The sequence below is a fragment of the Triplophysa rosa genome, linkage group LG17 (assembly GCF_024868665.1).
Source record: "Triplophysa rosa linkage group LG17, Trosa_1v2, whole genome shotgun sequence".
In the NCBI taxonomy this organism is placed as follows: domain Eukaryota; kingdom Metazoa; phylum Chordata; class Actinopteri; order Cypriniformes; family Nemacheilidae; genus Triplophysa; species Triplophysa rosa.
In genome coordinates, this window is record NC_079906.1 from 15502802 (window position 1) to 15522149 (window position 19348).

A 19348-nucleotide genomic window follows, 5' to 3' on the forward strand; every position below is an offset into this window, starting at 1 on the left:
GAGCTCTGAGCACGAGGATACCAGAGAGCGCGAGGGAAAGATGGAATGAATTCATTTGTTTTCTATTGAAGATGTTACAAGTAAATACTGTGTAGAGATAGCATGTCAATGTAAAGTTGAGGCTTCGTGTTAACTAACATGAATGTCTTAATTTCTTGACAGACTTGGTTCTCACAATGAGTTTGTCTTCACTGCCATCTGCTGGTCACTATAGCTACTACAACCCCTATTGATTTTTTTTATCTATTATAGTCTATTCCTGACAGCTGGCTTCTACGTCCTGTCCATCAATCCATTCTGACTGGCTGTGAGATGGGTCACATGACTGGTTTCCACCCTCAGGTCTGTTCTCAAAGTGCACAACACAAATCCTGTAGACCTCTAAAAGTACAATAAGTATATTCTTGCAAGTGAAAAAGATCATCAGCTGGTTCAGAACATTCTCACGTATCATGAGGTACAGGCGGTAAATAAGGAAGGGTCCATCCTGCAGACCGACCGTTAGCAAGAGGCTCCAAACTTCACTGGAGCAACAGGATATATTCCAACCAGCTAACCCAGCCTGGGGGGACTCTGACTGGGATCCATCCTGGAGAGTGGGCCGGCTGGTTTGGGTTAGAACGAGTGGAAACTGCATCAAAGCCCAAGAAAACAAACTTAACCCCACAAGGATCACTGCCTGCTTGGTCTTCACTTGCGGCTCCTTAAAAGTGTCAAAGATGTCCAGGATATCAGCTCCCAGCCCCACGTACACCATGAGGAGTTGAGATAGTTGGTCTCGTGACATGTCGCCCTTTGGCATCAGCCAGCGGCCCAGAACCAAAACAATCAGCATGGTCTGCTCCAAAGCCTCCACCCAGTTCTCAGGATCAAGTTTCGCCAACCCCTGTCTCACACACGCACACACACAGACAGACAGGCTAATCACCATGGTAACAGACCAGACAGTGAGCACACAGCAGGAGTGATAATTTGAATGGATGAATAAAAAATGTTGTTAGGTGTTATTGTAATACCAGATTAAAAAGGTTTCTTCAAACGGTTTATTAAAAAAAATGATGTATTTGACTCATTGGAGTGTCTGAACAAAAGATCCATGGGAGGATTAAATTAATGAAAGTGGACAACCGAGATGATATGGTTCTTCATAAAGCTTTTCAGTAAAGTCGCTGATTAGCGTTTGGAGCGTATTCTTGCAAAACATCCTGTGAGTTTTTCATCCAGAGTGGTCACAACAAAAATGATCAAAGTCTGAAATATTAAAGAATTTCCAAAGTAATTAAATACACGTCTGTCATGTTTGAAGGCAATTCAGTCTAAGCTTTAAAATACCTCAAACATCTCTGCTTTATAAATTTCTTTCTGTTGAACACAAAAGAAGATATTTTGAAGAATGTAGGACAGCAAACAGTTCTGGGGCACTTCTGATTACCATTGTAAATTCTCCTACTATATTTGTATTTTTGGGTGAACTGTCCCTTTAAAAATGTAGGACACATAAAACTTTGTCCAAGAGCAAAGAAACCAATAGGAGGTTTTGGACATGCTCCAGTCGATGCCTGTGTCCGTAATATTTTAAGAGTAATATTTTGATATGAAAAGCTTCGGCAAATCTGTCTATAAATCTTTTCCCCTGGGCCCTGATCACTCAGAGCCTGTCGACACGAGTCAGTGTTAAAAGGAATCACTGTGCTTAGATCCTTGGTGCTGTGCAGTGTGCATAATGTCTGGATTTTGGCTTTTTGTAGAGGGCACAGAGGTCAAAAGTAAAACGGAGTTCTCTCACAGTCTTAATCTATGCCTCTTCTGCATGAGATTTTCCCCAGAACTAAACTAGACATTTACACAATTAAACATGTGGCTGAATGATCTTTGTGATGCAGAAAAAAGTTTGCTTTTACATGCATCCATCAACTTTCGTTTGTTTATCTTTCCCAAAAATACAGTACAAGCTTGACAGTAAATGATTTTACACAACATAGAACAAGAGAGAGATATAAAGCTTGTGAGTGGTTTTGCTCAAAGCTAAACTTATTTTTACTGGTCATCTGTGAATATCTGAGTTTTATTGTTTACGATTTTTTCCACCCACCATTGTCAAAGGGATCTGGGAGAACAGTTGTGGGTCCGAGTTGCTTGTATTGATAGGCAGGTTGGACTGTAGGAGGTTCAGCTCCAGGAACCAGATAGAAGGAATCACACTGCTCAGATAAAGAAAGACCATAGGAGAGAACCTGCAGGATAGAAGAAAAACATTCCTTTAATTGATGGATGGAGTTCGTTCATTTATTCATTTCATTTACTGTCTACATAGTAAAGTCACAGAATAGTTATGTGTGTCAGATGCTTCTGACAGGATGGTAATGCTGGGTCCACACACCACAGAGTCCAGCGCTACAGGCAGCCCAATGCAGATTGCAAATTACTCCTATTAGCTATGCAAATCCCCACAGACACAGGCGAGCCTCTCTGAAGAGCACAGAGACGTGTGGGAGAGAGACGTATTATGCATTGAAAAGTGTCACGGCAGTGGGAGAGAGCGGAAGAAAACAAGAGATAGAAAAGTAGATTGTGGAAGAGTGAAGGCAATGATGAATAGAGGAGAAAGTTCTTTATCCATATCAGCATGAGGGGAGGTTCTCTCACCTGGCAGCTTTTTAGGCTAAATGTGAACGTGTGCTGTTCTGCATAAAGGTAAAGGTTATTTTGCATCGTTGTGAAGGGGTTATTTTTATCAGTCGTCCCTGCATGAAAGACAAACGAGCTGAACTTGTAAAAGGCAGGTGTGATTTCCATGTAAATCATTGTCGTGGCATGCTGCGTCTGAGCTGAATAGAGCTTTTATACCTGCACATCTGGAGTAATTGTGTTAAGTTGTTTAAAAAAGAGTAAAATTAAATTAGATTTCTTTCAGAGAGACAATCGGCAAGGTTATTTTTGTCAACACAACATGATGTGCCACACATTCAGTGAAAACAGAACTTGAAGGGATAATTCACCCAAAAATTGGTTCACCTCACGTTTATGTTGGTCAAACCTTGTATGCTTATCATTCTTTTGTGCAGCTCAAAAAATATTATGAAAAATATGCTTTTTTTTACATGTAATGAAAATGAATGGAGACTGGTGTTATCGTGCTTCAATAAAGAACTGTAAATGTAACAGTAGTCCATATGATGCAATTTCATGTAAATCTTTATTCATTCAAAATCTTGCCTTTGCTATAGCTTTCAAAAATCATACAAATTCATGTGAGACTCAGTTTCTTTTCTTCCTTCTGCCTCTATGATGTTGCATGTGCTGGTTTAATTCCCGGGAAACACACAAAATGATAAAAAATGATTATCTTTTTTTGTGCACTATCCCTTTTAATCCAAAAAGCAATATTTCTGCTGCAGGGTACTATCAAAGACCCACCCTGAGGGGGAGACTACAAGCTCTGTTCAAAAGTGAGCATGATGAGTTATTTTTAAAACAGCAAAGGAATGTTGCAACCAAATTCATTCACTTATTTCTATACCCTGAAAGATTGTAAAACAAGGCAACTGTTTCAATGTCATTTTTCATAGAAAAAAAGAAAAAAATAGAAGAACATGCTCACGTCGCTGCACTATGATAGTATGACTGAAGTCATAATCACCATTTCCATTCTGCGTTGTGCGTGTATTTTATTGTGATTGTCATCTCGACTCCCAGGAGTGCCACGCCCATCAACAGCAGCCAATATGAGGGGTCCCGTGTCACCTCTACCACTCGCCACACCGTCAGCACACCATGCACAGCAAACAGGAAACGACTCAGAAGAGCCAGTAAAATGTTCAGAACCCGGCACATTGTCCAATCAATGCAGTCCAGTCCAAGCAGAAGAAACTGAAGGGCAGACAAGATACTATACTTGTACATACATTTGTGTTTAAATGCCACATACAACATAACAAGTTTAAGTTTAAGCAATACTTTATCAAATCCCACTTAAACATTCCGATAATACATCAAAAATAAAAAGTGAACCCTGGCTTTATCAAAACAGACAAAACAAAATTAGTGGAAGACAATATTCACACAAATTCATGTCATAAGTTATACTTCAATACCAAGAATATTATTGTGACAATGCAGCTGTATACAATTAAACTTGCCTTAAGTGTCAAGGATCTCGATTCCAAATCCTGCAACAATCTTCACAAAATATCTTCCACAGATCACCAAACCAAAAGCTTCCAACATATCCACAGTCAAAACAGACCCTCAAACCATCCTCCGTCTACCCATGAGTTTAAGACAGCCCTTTTAAATGACATACACAACTTATACCCCCCGACGCTTCTGGGTATCCTGTGTGTGCATGTGTCTAACTTGTGTCTATCCACAACAGCTGATAAAAGCAGTTTTTAGGAAGGAGTAGCACTGTGAATGTGCACCTAAAAGTGTGTTTTTGGGATTGAACTTGTGACAGATAACATTTCCTGCTGCTTTGTGATCATCTATTATGATGTCATGTTTAAGTGCCCCAACAATAAAGTTATCTCCAACGAGGAGCCATACACACATACACACCCTGGAAACAGTCCCACCCAGAACAGAACCATGGCCAGTGATAAGACACCCCCACAGGAACCTAGAAAACACAAGCTTTACCACCTTTACAATTTTTAGGATTGGATGTTTGGAGACTCATGGTTCTTTATACTTCATTTACTTGCACACAGAACAGAAGGCATTTTACTTTGAATCATAAAATACTGTACAGCCGTGGAAAGTTTTCCAGTTTTTCTGAATTTTCTATAGGTAAGTGTTTAGGTAAAATGATCGTTTTTGTTTCATTCTGTGAACTACTAACAATATTTCTCTAAAATTTTAAATAAAAATATTGTTTCTATTTATATGCATTTATATGCAGCAAATGGAGAAACAGGTCAAAATAACATATTCATATTCACTTTAAAGCATTTTGGAAAAGTAAAAAAATGATTTTTATGTGATCATCTGGATTTTGATCACAGATTTCATGCGTTTTGTCATGTTATTCACATTGCTGTTGGATGACTTTATGTCACTCCTGCCACCAGTTGCATAAACATAGCCGCTAAGTTAAGACTCTACAACTATTCTCACAGACTATCAATTAGTTAGGACTAATCAATCTTACTTTTCAGATTTCAATTAGACCAATCTGCCTTTTTATGTAATTGACTTGAAGAAGGTATGACCATATTCTTAAAGAAAAAATTAGGTGACTAACTTGTAAGACTAGTCTAAGCAGTTTATGCAACCGGCCCCAGAGGTTTGATTCTTTCAATTCAACAGACACTGGACTGGAATGGCCACAATACATCTAGAAATGCAATGGTCTCTTAATCTTTTCTATGGCTGTAGATGCCACTCACTGAAACCCACAAGGTCATGTGACAACAATGTTGCATTCTACTGTTGAAAACCTTTACCTTTGCATATTACACACTTTTACTTAAAGGGGTCATATGGCGCGATCACGTGTTTTTCTGTGTCGTTGGTGTGTTATAAGTTGCCAATGTATGTATTAGAAATGTAAAATTGCAAAAATTAAAGTGTCGGAACAAAACATGCATTCTATCTAAGCGAATGCTCACCCAGACCTGCCTGAAACGCCTCGTGTAACCACACCCCCACAAATCTACATCAGTTCGTGGTGTGATTTGACTAAGACCGCCCAAATATATTTATTTTATATACTGTAAATATTTTCCGTATAGTAAGCTTTTCACATTAGTGCCCGTCTGTGTGTTTTGTGGTTCTCCCTACACGTAAGAATAGTCTATGACAGCACAGACACCTTCACATCACCACATAATACATCACAGCACACTACATCAGAGCTGAACATTTGTTCCGGGGGGACGGGTTGTCAGTGAAAAATTCAGGTGAAGACGAACTGTGTTTGTGGATGGATTGAGTGGCCTTTTTTTTTGTCATTTAGGACGCATCCCTACTCCATGCCAGGTCCATCAACCTCACTATCCACTTCTATCTACGGACCCGTTCAAGAGTACCTCTGTCATTCTCCTTCACAAAATCATCAGCATTTTCATGAGAGTACAAGATGGGAAAATGGCTACACTCTCAGGGCTTTCTCATGGGAGCGACAATATCTGTGAATGATAGAATAGCTTTTGATAAAACTGTCCATCATTCTGGCCTACATGGTGTCCTCAGCGACAGCTGTATGTTATGTAAGAAGCTGTCAGTTTGAATGTACATGCATAATATATGCATTGATATACATTATTATACTGTATACAGAATGTATGGATAAAGTGGTCGAGGAGTATATTTGGATAGCCATACTTTGTGCTGTAAAGGTCTATGGTTATTTGTTTTCTGAATGTTTTGTTTCTAATGCAATTCAATGAATATGCATAATTACTACATAATCCACCATATTAAGGTTACACTAAGCTTAAATGTTTTGTATTTATTTCGATTGTATTTATGGCAAAAAATAAATGCCACTTATGATATAGGCTACTTAACGCAATATACATGTGGCCGAATAGGCTGTATTCCAGGGTTGAACTGAGGCGGTATGAACCTTCAAATGAAATCCAAACTGATATTGTAATACCAACATTTGTCCACAGGGAAGCAGTCCGAATTAAAGGAGACAGTTTATGAAGATCAGCATTGCATGTACTGTTTAATGTACCATGAACAAAAGATTGAAATCTCTTCCAATAATTGAACTGATTTCCCTCTCTTGATCCTGTAATGGGCTGGACTGATGCCAGTCGCGTGAATAAAACATACGCCAGCTGGAACACATCCACCCACTGCATATAATGATCCACGGTAATGAGGAAGAGGAGGATTGTTTCAAATATTACAAAGCTCACTGGAATTTTGCTCGTAATCTGATTGTACGGTCAGAGAAAAAGACAACAAATATAGATAATGCAAATTGGGCACTTCAAAATGTGTAACACGGTCTTATCTGCGTGTGTAATGATTATTTAACGATCATTTTCATGAGCATTCTTTTATTGAAAACTGTTTGTTATGTTGTCCCTCATCTGCTATTCTTCTGTATCCCCAACAAGCAAACACAATTGTGTGACAGTAACTCAGACAAACGGATAAACCCGCTCCCGATGGCCGTCTCCACAACACTCAGTGAATTTAATTAACGTAATATATCACACTTTACTCAGCATCTCTATCCTGATGTCAGATGGCTCTGTAAATTAGGAGCAGATGTGAGGAACAAAAAGACAATCCACGCTCAGAAGGAACTATATGAAGAGAACAACTTGGAAAAGATTTCAAGTATGGATGAGTTTAATCTACGGCTCTGTTATTAAACACCTGATTTTTGTAGTCAGTTTTGATGACTGGGGTCTTTTAAATGACACATGCAAAGATTTGTTAATTGACGTCATTGATACAATGTCAGACATATACAATGAAAGAGATAGTATACCATCATGTACTGTTGTGGTAACATCGGACCACTCAAAAGTGAGAGATATTGCAACACTCAACCAAGGTGTCTATAATTCCTGGAGAATGCTTTGGAGCCACAGAAAAATAACAGCCAGTCATTGATTGGCTGATGGCCAATTTCACACTTTCAAGTGCACTCATTTTTATAGGCTATATAAACATAACACATTAATAAACCACAAAAAAATAATACTAAATTGTCACTTATGACATTTTTAACCTTAATGTGTATATGTTCAGCTGTCTATTTAAACTTGGAACTATGTTGTGATAAATCATTATATGCAGTGCAATAAGTGCTAATACAGATCAAATCAGATCAAATGTGTATAATTGCGAAATACTATAACAGTATGTCTTATCAATGTTGTGTATAATAGGATATCTCTTTGGCAAAAAAAGCATTTTCCTTAATAACCCACACCTGTTCTCTCAAGTGTAATTAAATTTGTGGTTGTTTGATCATACAATAGGTGTCCATGTCAGTGGGCCTCGGTGAGCAGGGGTAGTCGGGAACCCTCTGGGACCTGTAGAGGACTGGCTAAATCAGAGACCATCAAACAGATCTGATGCTCTTTCAACAGTTCTTGCTTCGGGGTCTCTACCGCACTTCCTCTATTTTCCATCCGCCCCTTTGAGGACTGTTTCTTTAACGCTGGGGTCTGTGTGCACATGCAAAGGTCAAGCGAGTCGATTAAAATTTGGAGAAAATGATCAGTTAACATTAATCTGCCCTGGAAATGCATGTGTGTGATTACTCTCGATTAGCAGGTAAGTGATGTCATGACATTGCTAATTGGCTGGAAGCCTTTCCTGAGCCATGATGTCATATTCAGCAGAATGGGTAAAGTGTCTGTAATTTTAGAACTAGTCAAACATCTATTATGCTAAAATAACATATGTGACCCTGTCTGTAAAAAAACAGGGCAAAGTCTCATAATCTAATAATGAGATAATGAGCACCAAAGTTTGATTTTAGTCATTAACTTCACTATGCTTTCAATCTTTGACATGGCCTTGCGCAGTCAATATTAAAGGGATACATTCACACAAAAATGAAAATTCTGTCATGAATTACTCTACCCAACCCATACTCCCACCCCCCTCCCCACAAGTTGTTCCAAGCCTGTATACATTTCTTTGTTCTGTTGAACACAAAGAATGATATTTGGGAAATTGTTGGCAACTGACATTTCTGGGACATCATTGACTACCATAGTAGGAAAAATTAAAATGGTAGTCAATGATGTCCCATTTTTCCAAATATTTTTCTTTGTGTTCAACAGAACAAAGAAATTTACACAGGTTTGGAACAACTTGAGGGTGAGTAAATGGTGATGTTTCCCTTTTGGGTGGAGTATCCCTTTAAAGATATAAACATTATATTTTCACAGAATGTTCTTTACATTATGTCGGATGATTTTATGTAGAAAACTGTAAACACAGCTGGGGTTTCACATACATTTGCATATACAGTATTAGTGCTTTATGGATCACTTCAGCAATATATAAACTATCGAATGGTCATCAATGCTCATTTTGTTGGTGCAGCCAAAAAAATCTATTAAATTCACAGTGTGTTGCATCACAGTAAAACTCTAGGCCGTGTAGCCTATGGCAGTCAGCATGGGTTCAGACTGCACATATGTTCTGAAGATCAAACACACACGCACATACAGTACGCACTGATTTAAATCACCTTTTTATAGCTTTCATTCGGTATACAATTGAGATGGCCCACTCTAACAGTCTTTCTGTTTGTTCTCTCCAAGTTCAAACCCTGTAAAGATATTACCTGTATTAGAGACAGCATAAATATATTTCTCAGAATCAGATGTGCACTGTATCTGTGTTCGCCTGTGTGTAAGTGATACCTGGTTATTTCTGATGGCAACACTGTGTTGCTGCTGGTTTCTCTGCAGCTGGTCGATATGGTCCTGGAGAGTCTGTCGAAGCCGCTCAGACTCTTGTCTCTGGGTTTCCAGCTCTGCCTTCATACTCGCAAGCTCAGCTTGCATCTGATGTCCCAACATCAGGCTCTCTCTGAGATGATACAGACTTAGTGAATAAAACTTTTATACTAGAAGTAGACACTAATGAGAGAGATAAAGATTTGAATTTGGCTTGCATTGCATTTTCACTCTCATATTTTTCCAAAGCAATGGCACATTTATAATGCATTTATACTATACATTTCATTATCAGTTCTTGTTTTGCATGAGAATTCAAATCCCGGCCCTTAACCAGCAAAACTACATTTATACACAGTAACACATATAGAAAGAGAGTGATAATCATTTGTCTTCGGTATGTGTACCTGAGTGTGTTTATCTCTCTCTGGTTCTCTTCCAGCAGAAGGTCTTGCTGTTGGCTGTGGGTGTTCTGTAGATCAAGGCGGCTTCTTAGAAACTCCAGGTCTGTTTGTCTCTGAGAGAATATGTGCAGTCTCTCATCAGGGGGCAGGTGCTTTAAACTAGCAGAGCCTGACAGCTCACCCTCGCTTAGCTCCAGAGCCTCACGCAGCACCCGTGCTAGCTCCAAGTACTAAACCAAAGATGACAAATGCATTTTTACATGAAATCCACACACTTTTAACCAAAAGTGGGCCACAATCACAGGGTCACAAATGTTTTATGATTGTGCATGTACACACACGTGCCCTTCACTCACTGTCTTTTCACTCAGCTCCAGAGCATCAGACATGTCTAGTCTGGCTGTACGTTCTCGTGCTGCTTCGGTCAGAGCTTCAGGGAACGCAAAACCGCTCTACATGAATCAAAATGAGCACAATACCACAATAATGTTCAGGTGTGACAGTCTCTTTGTGAGATTTTAGTTTTCTTTTTCTTAAAGGAATAATTCGCACAAAAATGGTCCCCATTGACTTGAGTAGAGTCATTTTTATTCCTACTATGGAAAGCCAATGGAGACCATTTTTTGGGTTCACTATTTCTTTAATTTAATAAAAAAAACATAACAAATTATATGAATTAGTATAAAACACAGCATACAGTTTTGGATTTAGATCAACTTTTATCTGTTGTAAATTGGTGTTGCTGAGGTACCAAGATATGGTACCGTATGTGAGAGTGATATTTGTACTCGATACAAAGATACTGTCTGGTGATGCTAATACCACAGAACTGTTGGATCCTTTTCGGGTTGCAGATCTTTGAAGCTTCTGAGTCTTCATCTGACCCCGCCTCTCTGGCACCCCCTGCTGACGTGCTGTACACCACACAGAAGAAAACAAACATACTGTATTACAACACAGGCATAATGTAAGATCAGTTAAGGACTTCAGCATATCCTGATGTTTAAATATTTAGGATTAAATGTTAAAATTGCTTGCCATATATTACTAGCTGTGCTACACTGTGAATTCAATCACAACCAATCGGCATCCCAAACACAAACGATCCCAGAACTTTAACTAACATCCTGTAAAAGTTCTCTCAAATTTAGCAAAAAAATGTAGTAACACAGTAATGTTAAAAGAGCATTTTTTCAATACTGTGTCATAACTAAAATGTTAAAATGATGGTATGAAAATGTGGAACTTTCAAAAATTTCAGATGTAACATTTTATCTGTAACTCAATGTGAGTGTTAGCAAAACGTTACTAAAACATATTTTTGTTAGCTGGGCCAGAACTATTAGTTTTAAAATAGGGCTCATAAGACTCACTGCTGGGCCACTTCTTTTGTAGAGCGCTTATTCGTTCCTTCACATCACGCAAACCTTCCTGCTGCTGAAGGATCATTTCCTCACGGCGAAGACCTTTGTGTTTTGAACCCTGATTGATGACATCATTAGGAGCTGTCATGAGTGCCACATCCTGAGAAAACAGCATATAACAGTCAGCATGGTGTCCATGTGTGATCTATGAAAGTGTATTGTGTTGTTGCCCATTTGTCCGATCACATATCAGTTGACACGTGAAGATAAAGACTTTCAGCTTCCAGAGTGCATAGTGGTAGAAGTGAGATTTAGCCATCATTTATTTTGTTTAAAGAACTCAATTCATTTTCTTTAGGCATTCAACACCTAACAGTTGTCTTGTTTTTACTCTAAAACATGACAAATCTTAGTTTTGTTTGTACAGTTTCTTGCTTACTCTAGTGGTCCTTGTTGTCTGAAGGCTCGAGTTCTCGAGCTCTGTGTTTGCTGCTGTTCTTCTCAGATCCTCCTCTGTTTGTCTAGCAAAGCAAAAAAGGAAAATAATTTCTCAGAAACAGATTCCCATATTTGTTATTCATTCAGCAGAGTTAACTTGTGGCACAAAGTTCAGTCATGGATTTAGTGCGTCAGAAATGTCAGTGAGGTTCATTGTGCATAACTGTCTTACTTCAGTTTTTCTGCCAGCTTTTTTATCTCTTCATCTTTCTGTTCCACCAGCTGTGACATTGCGGTGAGCTTCTGTGTGAGTGTGCTCAGCTGAATCCTCTGGTCCAACACTAAAGCTCTGTGAGTCTCCAACTCTATCTTCTGTTGTTCACTCAGCTCGCCTGCGTAGAGAGATACACACTCCGAAAAATAAAGACAACCTGGCACACACAGCATCCAGCAGTGATCTTGCAGTGTGTTTATTGTGGGTCACCTGACATGTCAGAGAGGCGAGCATTGGCCTGGGCCAGATCACGACTTAAAGCATTAATGATCTCACTCTGACCGGCCACTTCCTGTTGGGATGCAACCAAAGATGCCCTGCAGGAAGTACAGAAACGTGCATTTAGAAACCGTCTGAGTAACAAAGTGAATTCAATGTGAATTGCAGCCCATTTATTTAATACAACAAAATGTAGGGTGAAATCAATGGTCTTGTAAATGTTTGTGACTTGAAAAAAAATACTCATATTTTTAAGAAACCACAGTTGTCACTGTCATTGCATGAAATGTCATTTAAGTGATATTTAAAATATGTACTACTATAATGTAACAATGCCTCTTCTATGAGAAGATTGTAAGAAAAACACATGAACTGTGTAATTGGTTATTAAGCTAGAATTTTATAAATAATAAATACACGATGAACATCATGCATTATGCATAAAAGGAGCACATTCTTCTGTGAGTTGACAGGACCATAAGGAACTCATTTGACACATAATAACTGCTGAAATAAAAGATCAGTGACCCTAAATCAACAGTATTATTTAATAAAGTGAAAGAAAGTGATGGATTGTGATGGATTGTGAGTAATGCAGTGATATTCATGCTAGCTAAATTGTACCTAAGGGATGTTATGGTCCGTTCTAATTTCTGTTCTTTCTCCGTTATGTATGATGTGTTGTTGCTTTCAAAGTCCTCAAGTTTTTTAAGTGTCTCTGTGAAGCAAGTGGAACCTTTATTAAAAATACAGAAAACAAAGGGATAGTTCAACCAAAAATAAAAATTCTGTCATCATTTCCTCACTCGCTTGTCATTTCAAACCTGCATGACTTTATTTTTTTTCTGCAGGAAACAAAATTGAAGAAGAATGTTGGTAACTGAACTACTGCGGTACCATTCACTTGCATTGGTTTTAAGTCCATACAATAGAAGTGAATGGGTACCGCCATTGTTCGATTACCAACATTCTACAAAATATCTTCTTTTGTTTTCTGCAGAAGAAAGAAAGTCATACACGTTCGAAATGACATGAGGGTGACTAAACGATGACAGAATCTTAATTTTTGTGTGAACTATCCCTTTAACACAAGCTGCTGTAGTTTGTTGAGAGGCTGCCTGGGTAAGGCATTAAACTGCCTTAAAAAAACTGGGGTGCTTAAAAGTCTAAACTTTTATTTATTTCAATGTTGAAATTATATTAATATTAGATCCGATTAAAGATTTATGCTAGTGATTAATCGTTTCAAAACTTAATCCACATAAAAATACAACAATGAATATATTGTATCTGTACGTGCAGTAAAAGTTCTCACCTTTAAGCTGCTCCTCAAGTGAGTCTCTTTCCTTCTCCATTTCTCTCCATCTATCCTCACTCTGCTGGGCTTTGTTTATTTGTTTCTCCATGGCAATAATGGTGTATGCATGCTGTCGCACCTGTTCTCTGTACTCCTCCACCTCAACCCTGTGTATCTCTCTCTCCTCTTCAGCTCCTCTCTGAAGTGCTCTCATCTCTCTCTCCTCACACTGTCTCATTCTCTCGTTCTTCTCCTCCTCTCTGAGCTGTAATTCACTAATCTTTTCTTTCAGCTCCGTCTCTCGTACCTTGGCTTCTTCCATCTTGGATTGCCACTCGGCCTTGCATGTCTCAATCTCCAAGCGCAAGGCATCCTGGGAATTCAACAGAATCATGTTAGTCTTTTAAAAGAATGATTTTATTTAATGATTGGACTGAACTCACTTCGGTTTTTCTGACTGACATGAGATCATCTTTCACCTCTTCCAGATGCTGTGTCATTGTGTTTTTAATTTCATTCTCTCTCTCGGCTGCCTGTAGCATAGACAGGTGAAAGGTAAAGAGAATATTTTTCTAAATTCAGCAATTTCATCAATTTAGTTCTACTATGCAGTATATACAGTATAGGGCTTTATATACATGCATACAGTATACAGATGAATTTCTATTGGTGCTGGGATGAATGTCAAATATCATTTTAACAGTGTGTAAATTGACTCTGTAGTGTTTCTATAAAAAAGGACCTGTAGTTTGTCCGTCTCAGACTGCTTCTGCATGAAGTCCAGTTTGTTCTGAAGATCTCTGTTTTGCATATCTCTGTCCTGAAGCTTTTGTATCTCTGCCTTTAAAACGGAAATAGAGTGAAAACACACACATAACGTTTCTCATGTAGATTTACATGTACAAGACAACACATGCAGTTATGTTTCTTGATTCATTTTTGTGCATATGATGGATTTTTTATTTGATTTGTGACATTTGTGAAATACTTTGTTGCTATACCTTTAGATTCCTGAGTTCAGACTGGTTGTCTTTGTGCTCCTGGGACAAAATCTGTAAGGCACCTAAAACTCCTAAATAAAAGAATATTACAAAGTACATTTCTACTTCACGTGTCTTTAAGCACTCCCTGCATTATTAAAACAAAAAATCTTTAAATAAAAGCTAATTTAAAATATTACTAAAACTAAAATTAAAATACTTTAGTGCATAAAATAAAATAAAAATATGTTTATTATAAAAATAAAACATGTATTAATATTCCTGTTTTAGATTCCATGAATGCACTGAAATTCAAAATCTTTGCCTTTTTAAAATGACAGTGAACTCTACATAACCACTACCATTTCAGTCGTGCTGAACCCCCCTGGACTTCCTCTCTGTGTCTTACCTCCAGTCTTCACTGACACATCTATCCCTGTTGTCTGTAGCCTCTGAGCGGCTTTATGCAGCAGTGCATGCAGGAGGTTAAGTACAGAGAGCGAATGCGCCTGAACCCAGCTGAGTGCAGGACTCAGATTCATGCCCTGCAGGGCAGATATTTCCATATGCACCGTATCTGCCATGCATGTGTCTTGTACATGATTCTACATCAAAGAAATATGCAAATGCAAAAAGAAATGATCTAGCAGGAGAAAACACGGACAACATGTTATCTATTGTTGTAACCCAAACATAACGCATAACAGATAACAAATTTGTTTTCCATTATCTGTTCAATGTTCAAATGTTTCATCGTAGCAGTATTAATACCTGACATTCCTCCAGTTTTGCTCTAAACATCTGGGTCTCATCCAACATTTTTCGCTGTGCACGAGTTTCCTCTTCGAGTTTCGTATCACAGTCGTGCAGCTTGGATTTGTACGTTTCCATCTGTTCCATTAATTTTGAAAAACAGCCCAACACCTCCAAAACAAAAAAAGCAGAATAATATAATCAAGAATGTTGCTTTAAACAACACCAAATTAACCAAAGGTTTAGCTTGAATGATTTTTTACCTCTTGGTCTGATTCCTTCTCAGAGTTGAAGTGCGCAGCCTTGACAATCTGCTTGTGAAAACTGTCAAGCTTTAAAGAGATTCGGAATCGTCAGAGTAATAGATACTACAGCAGTAACTCTTTCAGTTGATTCTGTTTTGTGCTCTCTCACCCTTGACTGTGTATGTTTGAGCTCTGCTTGGATTCTCAGTTCTCTCTGCTGTGTTTGCTGATGAAGGTGCTTCAGTCTGTCCATCTCCTTCAGCAGAGAAGCTTGTTCCTACAGAGACACATGACACACGAAAAACAGACATGATATCAGATTTTATAGATTGCTGTTGTGTGGCCCAGTGGATAATGCATGAGCCTCGGGAATTATGGGGTCAAGTCCCATGGGTCGCAGTGGTAAGCAGGTCTGTTTACAGTATACCTTCTCGAGGGATTCTATGATGTTTTGCTTGGACAGAAGTTCATGTTGATGCTTCTGAGCTTCTTTCAACTTTAAAACAATTCCAAAAAGAGGAAAATTTTTGTTTGTGAGTATAAAACAGAACTGAGTAATAAATATAATGTACTGTAAGCTTTGATCTATGTGGAAGAAGGATGAGAGATAATGGAAACCTTGTCCATCGTGCTTGTGAGCTTGGCATCTTTGTGTCTTACATTCTCTCTGAGTTTATCCACCTCAGCTGCTAGATTGAGAGCCTGTTTCTCACGAGCGGTCAGATCTTTCTGTAAACTGCTAACCATTGCTGGTAAAAAAAGAATGAATAAATAATTAATTAATTAATTAACCCTATCAGTGTGGTTTCTGTAAATAACAAATATTATTGATAATACATACAGTATTACATAAATCGTAGTCATACCTTTAGAGGATTTATTTTCACTCTTTAGTTTATCCAGCTGTACTGACAGACTACTGATCTTCTGGTCTCTTTCTGTCACAGCCTGTCCCAACATCTCTCCAGAACACGCCTGAAGCTCCAGCATCTACAAGATGTTACGAGATCATTTTTTCACAGCAGGTAAAAAATCCTTAGCTCATGGAATACATTTGTTCATTTTTAACTCACTCCCTCAGGTTGGACTTGAACCCAGAGGCTGATGTTTTATAGGTTACGGGGCCAGAACATAACACTCAAAATCAATTGATGACATTCAAGCACACATCAAGCCATACCGTACACTCAAAAAAATGTGTTGTTGGATTAACTTAATTTTATTGTGACACCTATTTCCACACAACTGAATTGATTTATTCGAATTTAATATTTACTTGTCTGCACAATTCACCCAGTTTAAGTTCATCAACATATTTTATTTAATTTCAGCTGAATGTAATTCCTTTGTGTTGAGCCAATTAAATTTGAATGCTTCAGTGACGTAAGCAAGATGTAATGTAAGGTGCTAGCAGGAAGCACCAGATAGTTTACTGCATGACCACTTGCAGGGTATTTACTCACTGAGTAAGACTGCATACATGAAAACTGGCATAAATGTGCTCGTCCCCAACCTCAGTAAAACCGTTACTCTTCACCACTATGGTAACCCCTCAAAAATCACAGACAACAGAAAATCTTCTAAATTTTAACATTACAGAACAGTAAACACTAACAAGTCTCATTATCTTTCATCCTGCACAAAACACACCTACGATAACATTTCATTTTAAAATTTACTATCTAAATCCAGTCATAAGGGCAATGCATGCTGGGAACTCAGTCCACTGTGTAGTTTCGGTTAGTCAATGAAAATGATTCATTTTGTCCCAACACAAATGGAATAAGTTATGTCAAAGAGTCGACTATTTATGTCAGTATTACACATTTCAATATGTTAGATACAACTATATTGATTACGTTAAACAAACAACCTCCAACAATCATTTTTTTGAGTGTATATACAAAAACAATTTCACACCTGTTCCTTCAACTGTTGTATCTGTTCTTTCTTTTCTTTGATGTCACTCTCCAGGCAGCACAGTCGGTGTGTGACCTCTGGATCAGTTTGCTTCTTATGAGATAGCTGGAGTTTAAGAGCCGACACTTCTTTCTTTAGGCCGGCAATCACATCATCCTTTTTTGGGGACTCGTCTTCAAGACACACAGACACGGCACCGCATCCCTCTAACGGACGGTGTGACCTTTCCACCTGAGACAGAATAAAGATTGGAAGATTAACCGCAGATTAATCAGAAGATTAATCAGTTTTAAGGGTTGGCCCTTGACAAATTGTGGCCTTGGAGGGAGACAGTCCATCAGGGGGATTTTAAAACAGGAGATTGCACTCACCTCCACTGGCAAGATGTAAATGTTTGGAGTGTGGTGAGGTGGAGTCTTGTTTCTGAGGTAACAACTTCTTTCTGTGTTACCACTCCAACTCCCTACAAAAAGGCAACAAAAAGCATTGCACGTGTTTGTTTCCATTTTTAAGTGAAACTGACGATTCAAAGTCACCCGATTTTCCATGATTTTTAAACGAAGGAGTTAGGAACTAATAAAAAACAAGTCACTAAAACATTAATAATAAACCCTTTTTTAACCACTATTTTACAAATTCAAGTCAAATGTTCCACTTTGTGATCGTAATTTTTAACATTTACACTAATGTAATTTAAAAACCTTAAAATGGTGAATATAAAAGAAAATGTGTACCTGGTCTGTTAGAATGGGTCTTGCGATCAGGTGTAATTGGAACCTGTTTGGCCCCCGCACTCATAGGGCGAGTTCTGGTGGGAGGGTGGGGTTTAATTGAAGATGTCTGAGTTTGTATCCAGGCTTGGGGAGTGACAGATCGGGCAGCCAGGATAGGAAACTGGAAGTAAAAAAGCACACAATTAATGACCAAGTTTTTTTCTTCCAAGTAAATGCAAACTAATTAAAGTTGTCTAAATAATCAATTTTATTTAAATAACAGAGTTGTTGACAAGTATAAAGATTACCGGTTTCTCGCTGTCGATGCTGAGCTCATAGGCTGATCCTCCATAGCCAAAGTGAAGCTGGTCTCCCGGAGAGAGACGCACAGTGGCATTGTGTATGCGGCAGTCATTGACATAGGTGCCATGGGCAGAGTTCAGGTCACTAATGTAGTAGCAGCTCTCTGCTTCACACCAGTCAATGGTGGCATGACACTCATCCACCCCACCATTCTATGCAGAAAGACATTAGATATATTTAATCGCTATAGTGACATAAGGCAACTAATTAAAGTAAATGCTCACTAAATAATTACATGTCAGGTTAAGAAATATGGTTTAATACCTGTAGACAGAGATCAGAGTCTTTGTGTTTTCCTATAGTTGTTCTCTTAGTCTTAAGTTTAAAAACCCAGTTTAAAGTTTTGAGGTAACCCCTCATTTCAGCCTGCTGACAAAAAAACGCATATATTGAATAGATTAGAAACAGAACATCGGTTAGGCTACTTGTTAAATAATAAATTTACATGTCGTAAAAGAGCTGGTGGCTTATTACATAAACCTTTTATCAACAACAGAACGCGCAAATGTTCATCTTTCATTTTTATAGATCTCAACGATCAATTTCTGCGTCCTGCTAACTCACCGGTATAAATGTTCATTTACATTTGTCCAAACCGTGTGTACTCAGTGGACTCGTGTTATTTGCCGTCAAGGTTGTGTATGAGTGTCATGGTAACAGGAATGCACGTGGAGCTCCGCCTTCAACGCCACGTCCAGAGCTGTCTTTCATGGTGAGCGGACGTCAATCTTCCGCCAGGGAAAATGTTTTATTTTTCTTTATTAGCGAACGTTAACTACTAGGTAAATAAATATCTAAATAAATAATGATTTTCTTTTAATTGTTTTATTCTGTATATATTTTACATTTATTTAAAAAAAATTCGTCTACTTGACTTTTTTGTCAAGGCAAGGGGATGAACAAAAATATTTTTTATTGAGGACATGGATGGTTGTTAACCGACGTGGGAGATTATATGACATAAAACCACTTGACAGTCAATTTGGCATGAC

At 38.2% G+C, this 19348-nt stretch overlaps 2 protein-coding genes across 2 annotated transcripts; both read right to left on the bottom strand.

Annotated features, from left to right (window-relative positions):
- Positions 1–253: 253 nt before the first annotated feature.
- On the bottom strand, positions 254–3834 carry LOC130568338 (transmembrane protein 26). The gene is made up of 3 exons (XM_057357124.1): positions 3641–3834; positions 2093–2234; positions 254–886 (listed from the first exon to the last, which is right to left on the bottom strand). Exons 1-3 carry the CDS (start codon positions 3832–3834, stop codon positions 254–256), a joined length of 969 nt encoding a protein of 322 aa, XP_057213107.1.
- Positions 3835–6789: 2955 nt separating this feature from the next.
- Positions 6790–18975, bottom strand: fhad1 (forkhead-associated (FHA) phosphopeptide binding domain 1). The gene is made up of 28 exons (XM_057357125.1): positions 18921–18975; positions 18621–18725; positions 18302–18508; positions 18015–18174; positions 17652–17743; positions 17281–17511; positions 16227–16350; positions 15979–16109; positions 15788–15856; positions 15530–15637; positions 15379–15447; positions 15134–15286; positions 14772–14967; positions 14384–14454; positions 14125–14223; positions 13826–13915; positions 13401–13755; positions 12710–12803; positions 12077–12183; positions 11825–11984; positions 11594–11675; positions 11164–11314; positions 10613–10704; positions 10147–10242; positions 9794–10020; positions 9351–9519; positions 9176–9256; positions 6790–8138 (listed from the first exon to the last, which is right to left on the bottom strand). Exons 2-28 carry the CDS (start codon positions 18714–18716, stop codon positions 7959–7961), a joined length of 3690 nt encoding a protein of 1229 aa, XP_057213108.1. The 5' UTR covers positions 18717–18725; positions 18921–18975; the 3' UTR covers positions 6790–7958.
- Positions 18976–19348: the final 373 nt, after the last annotated feature.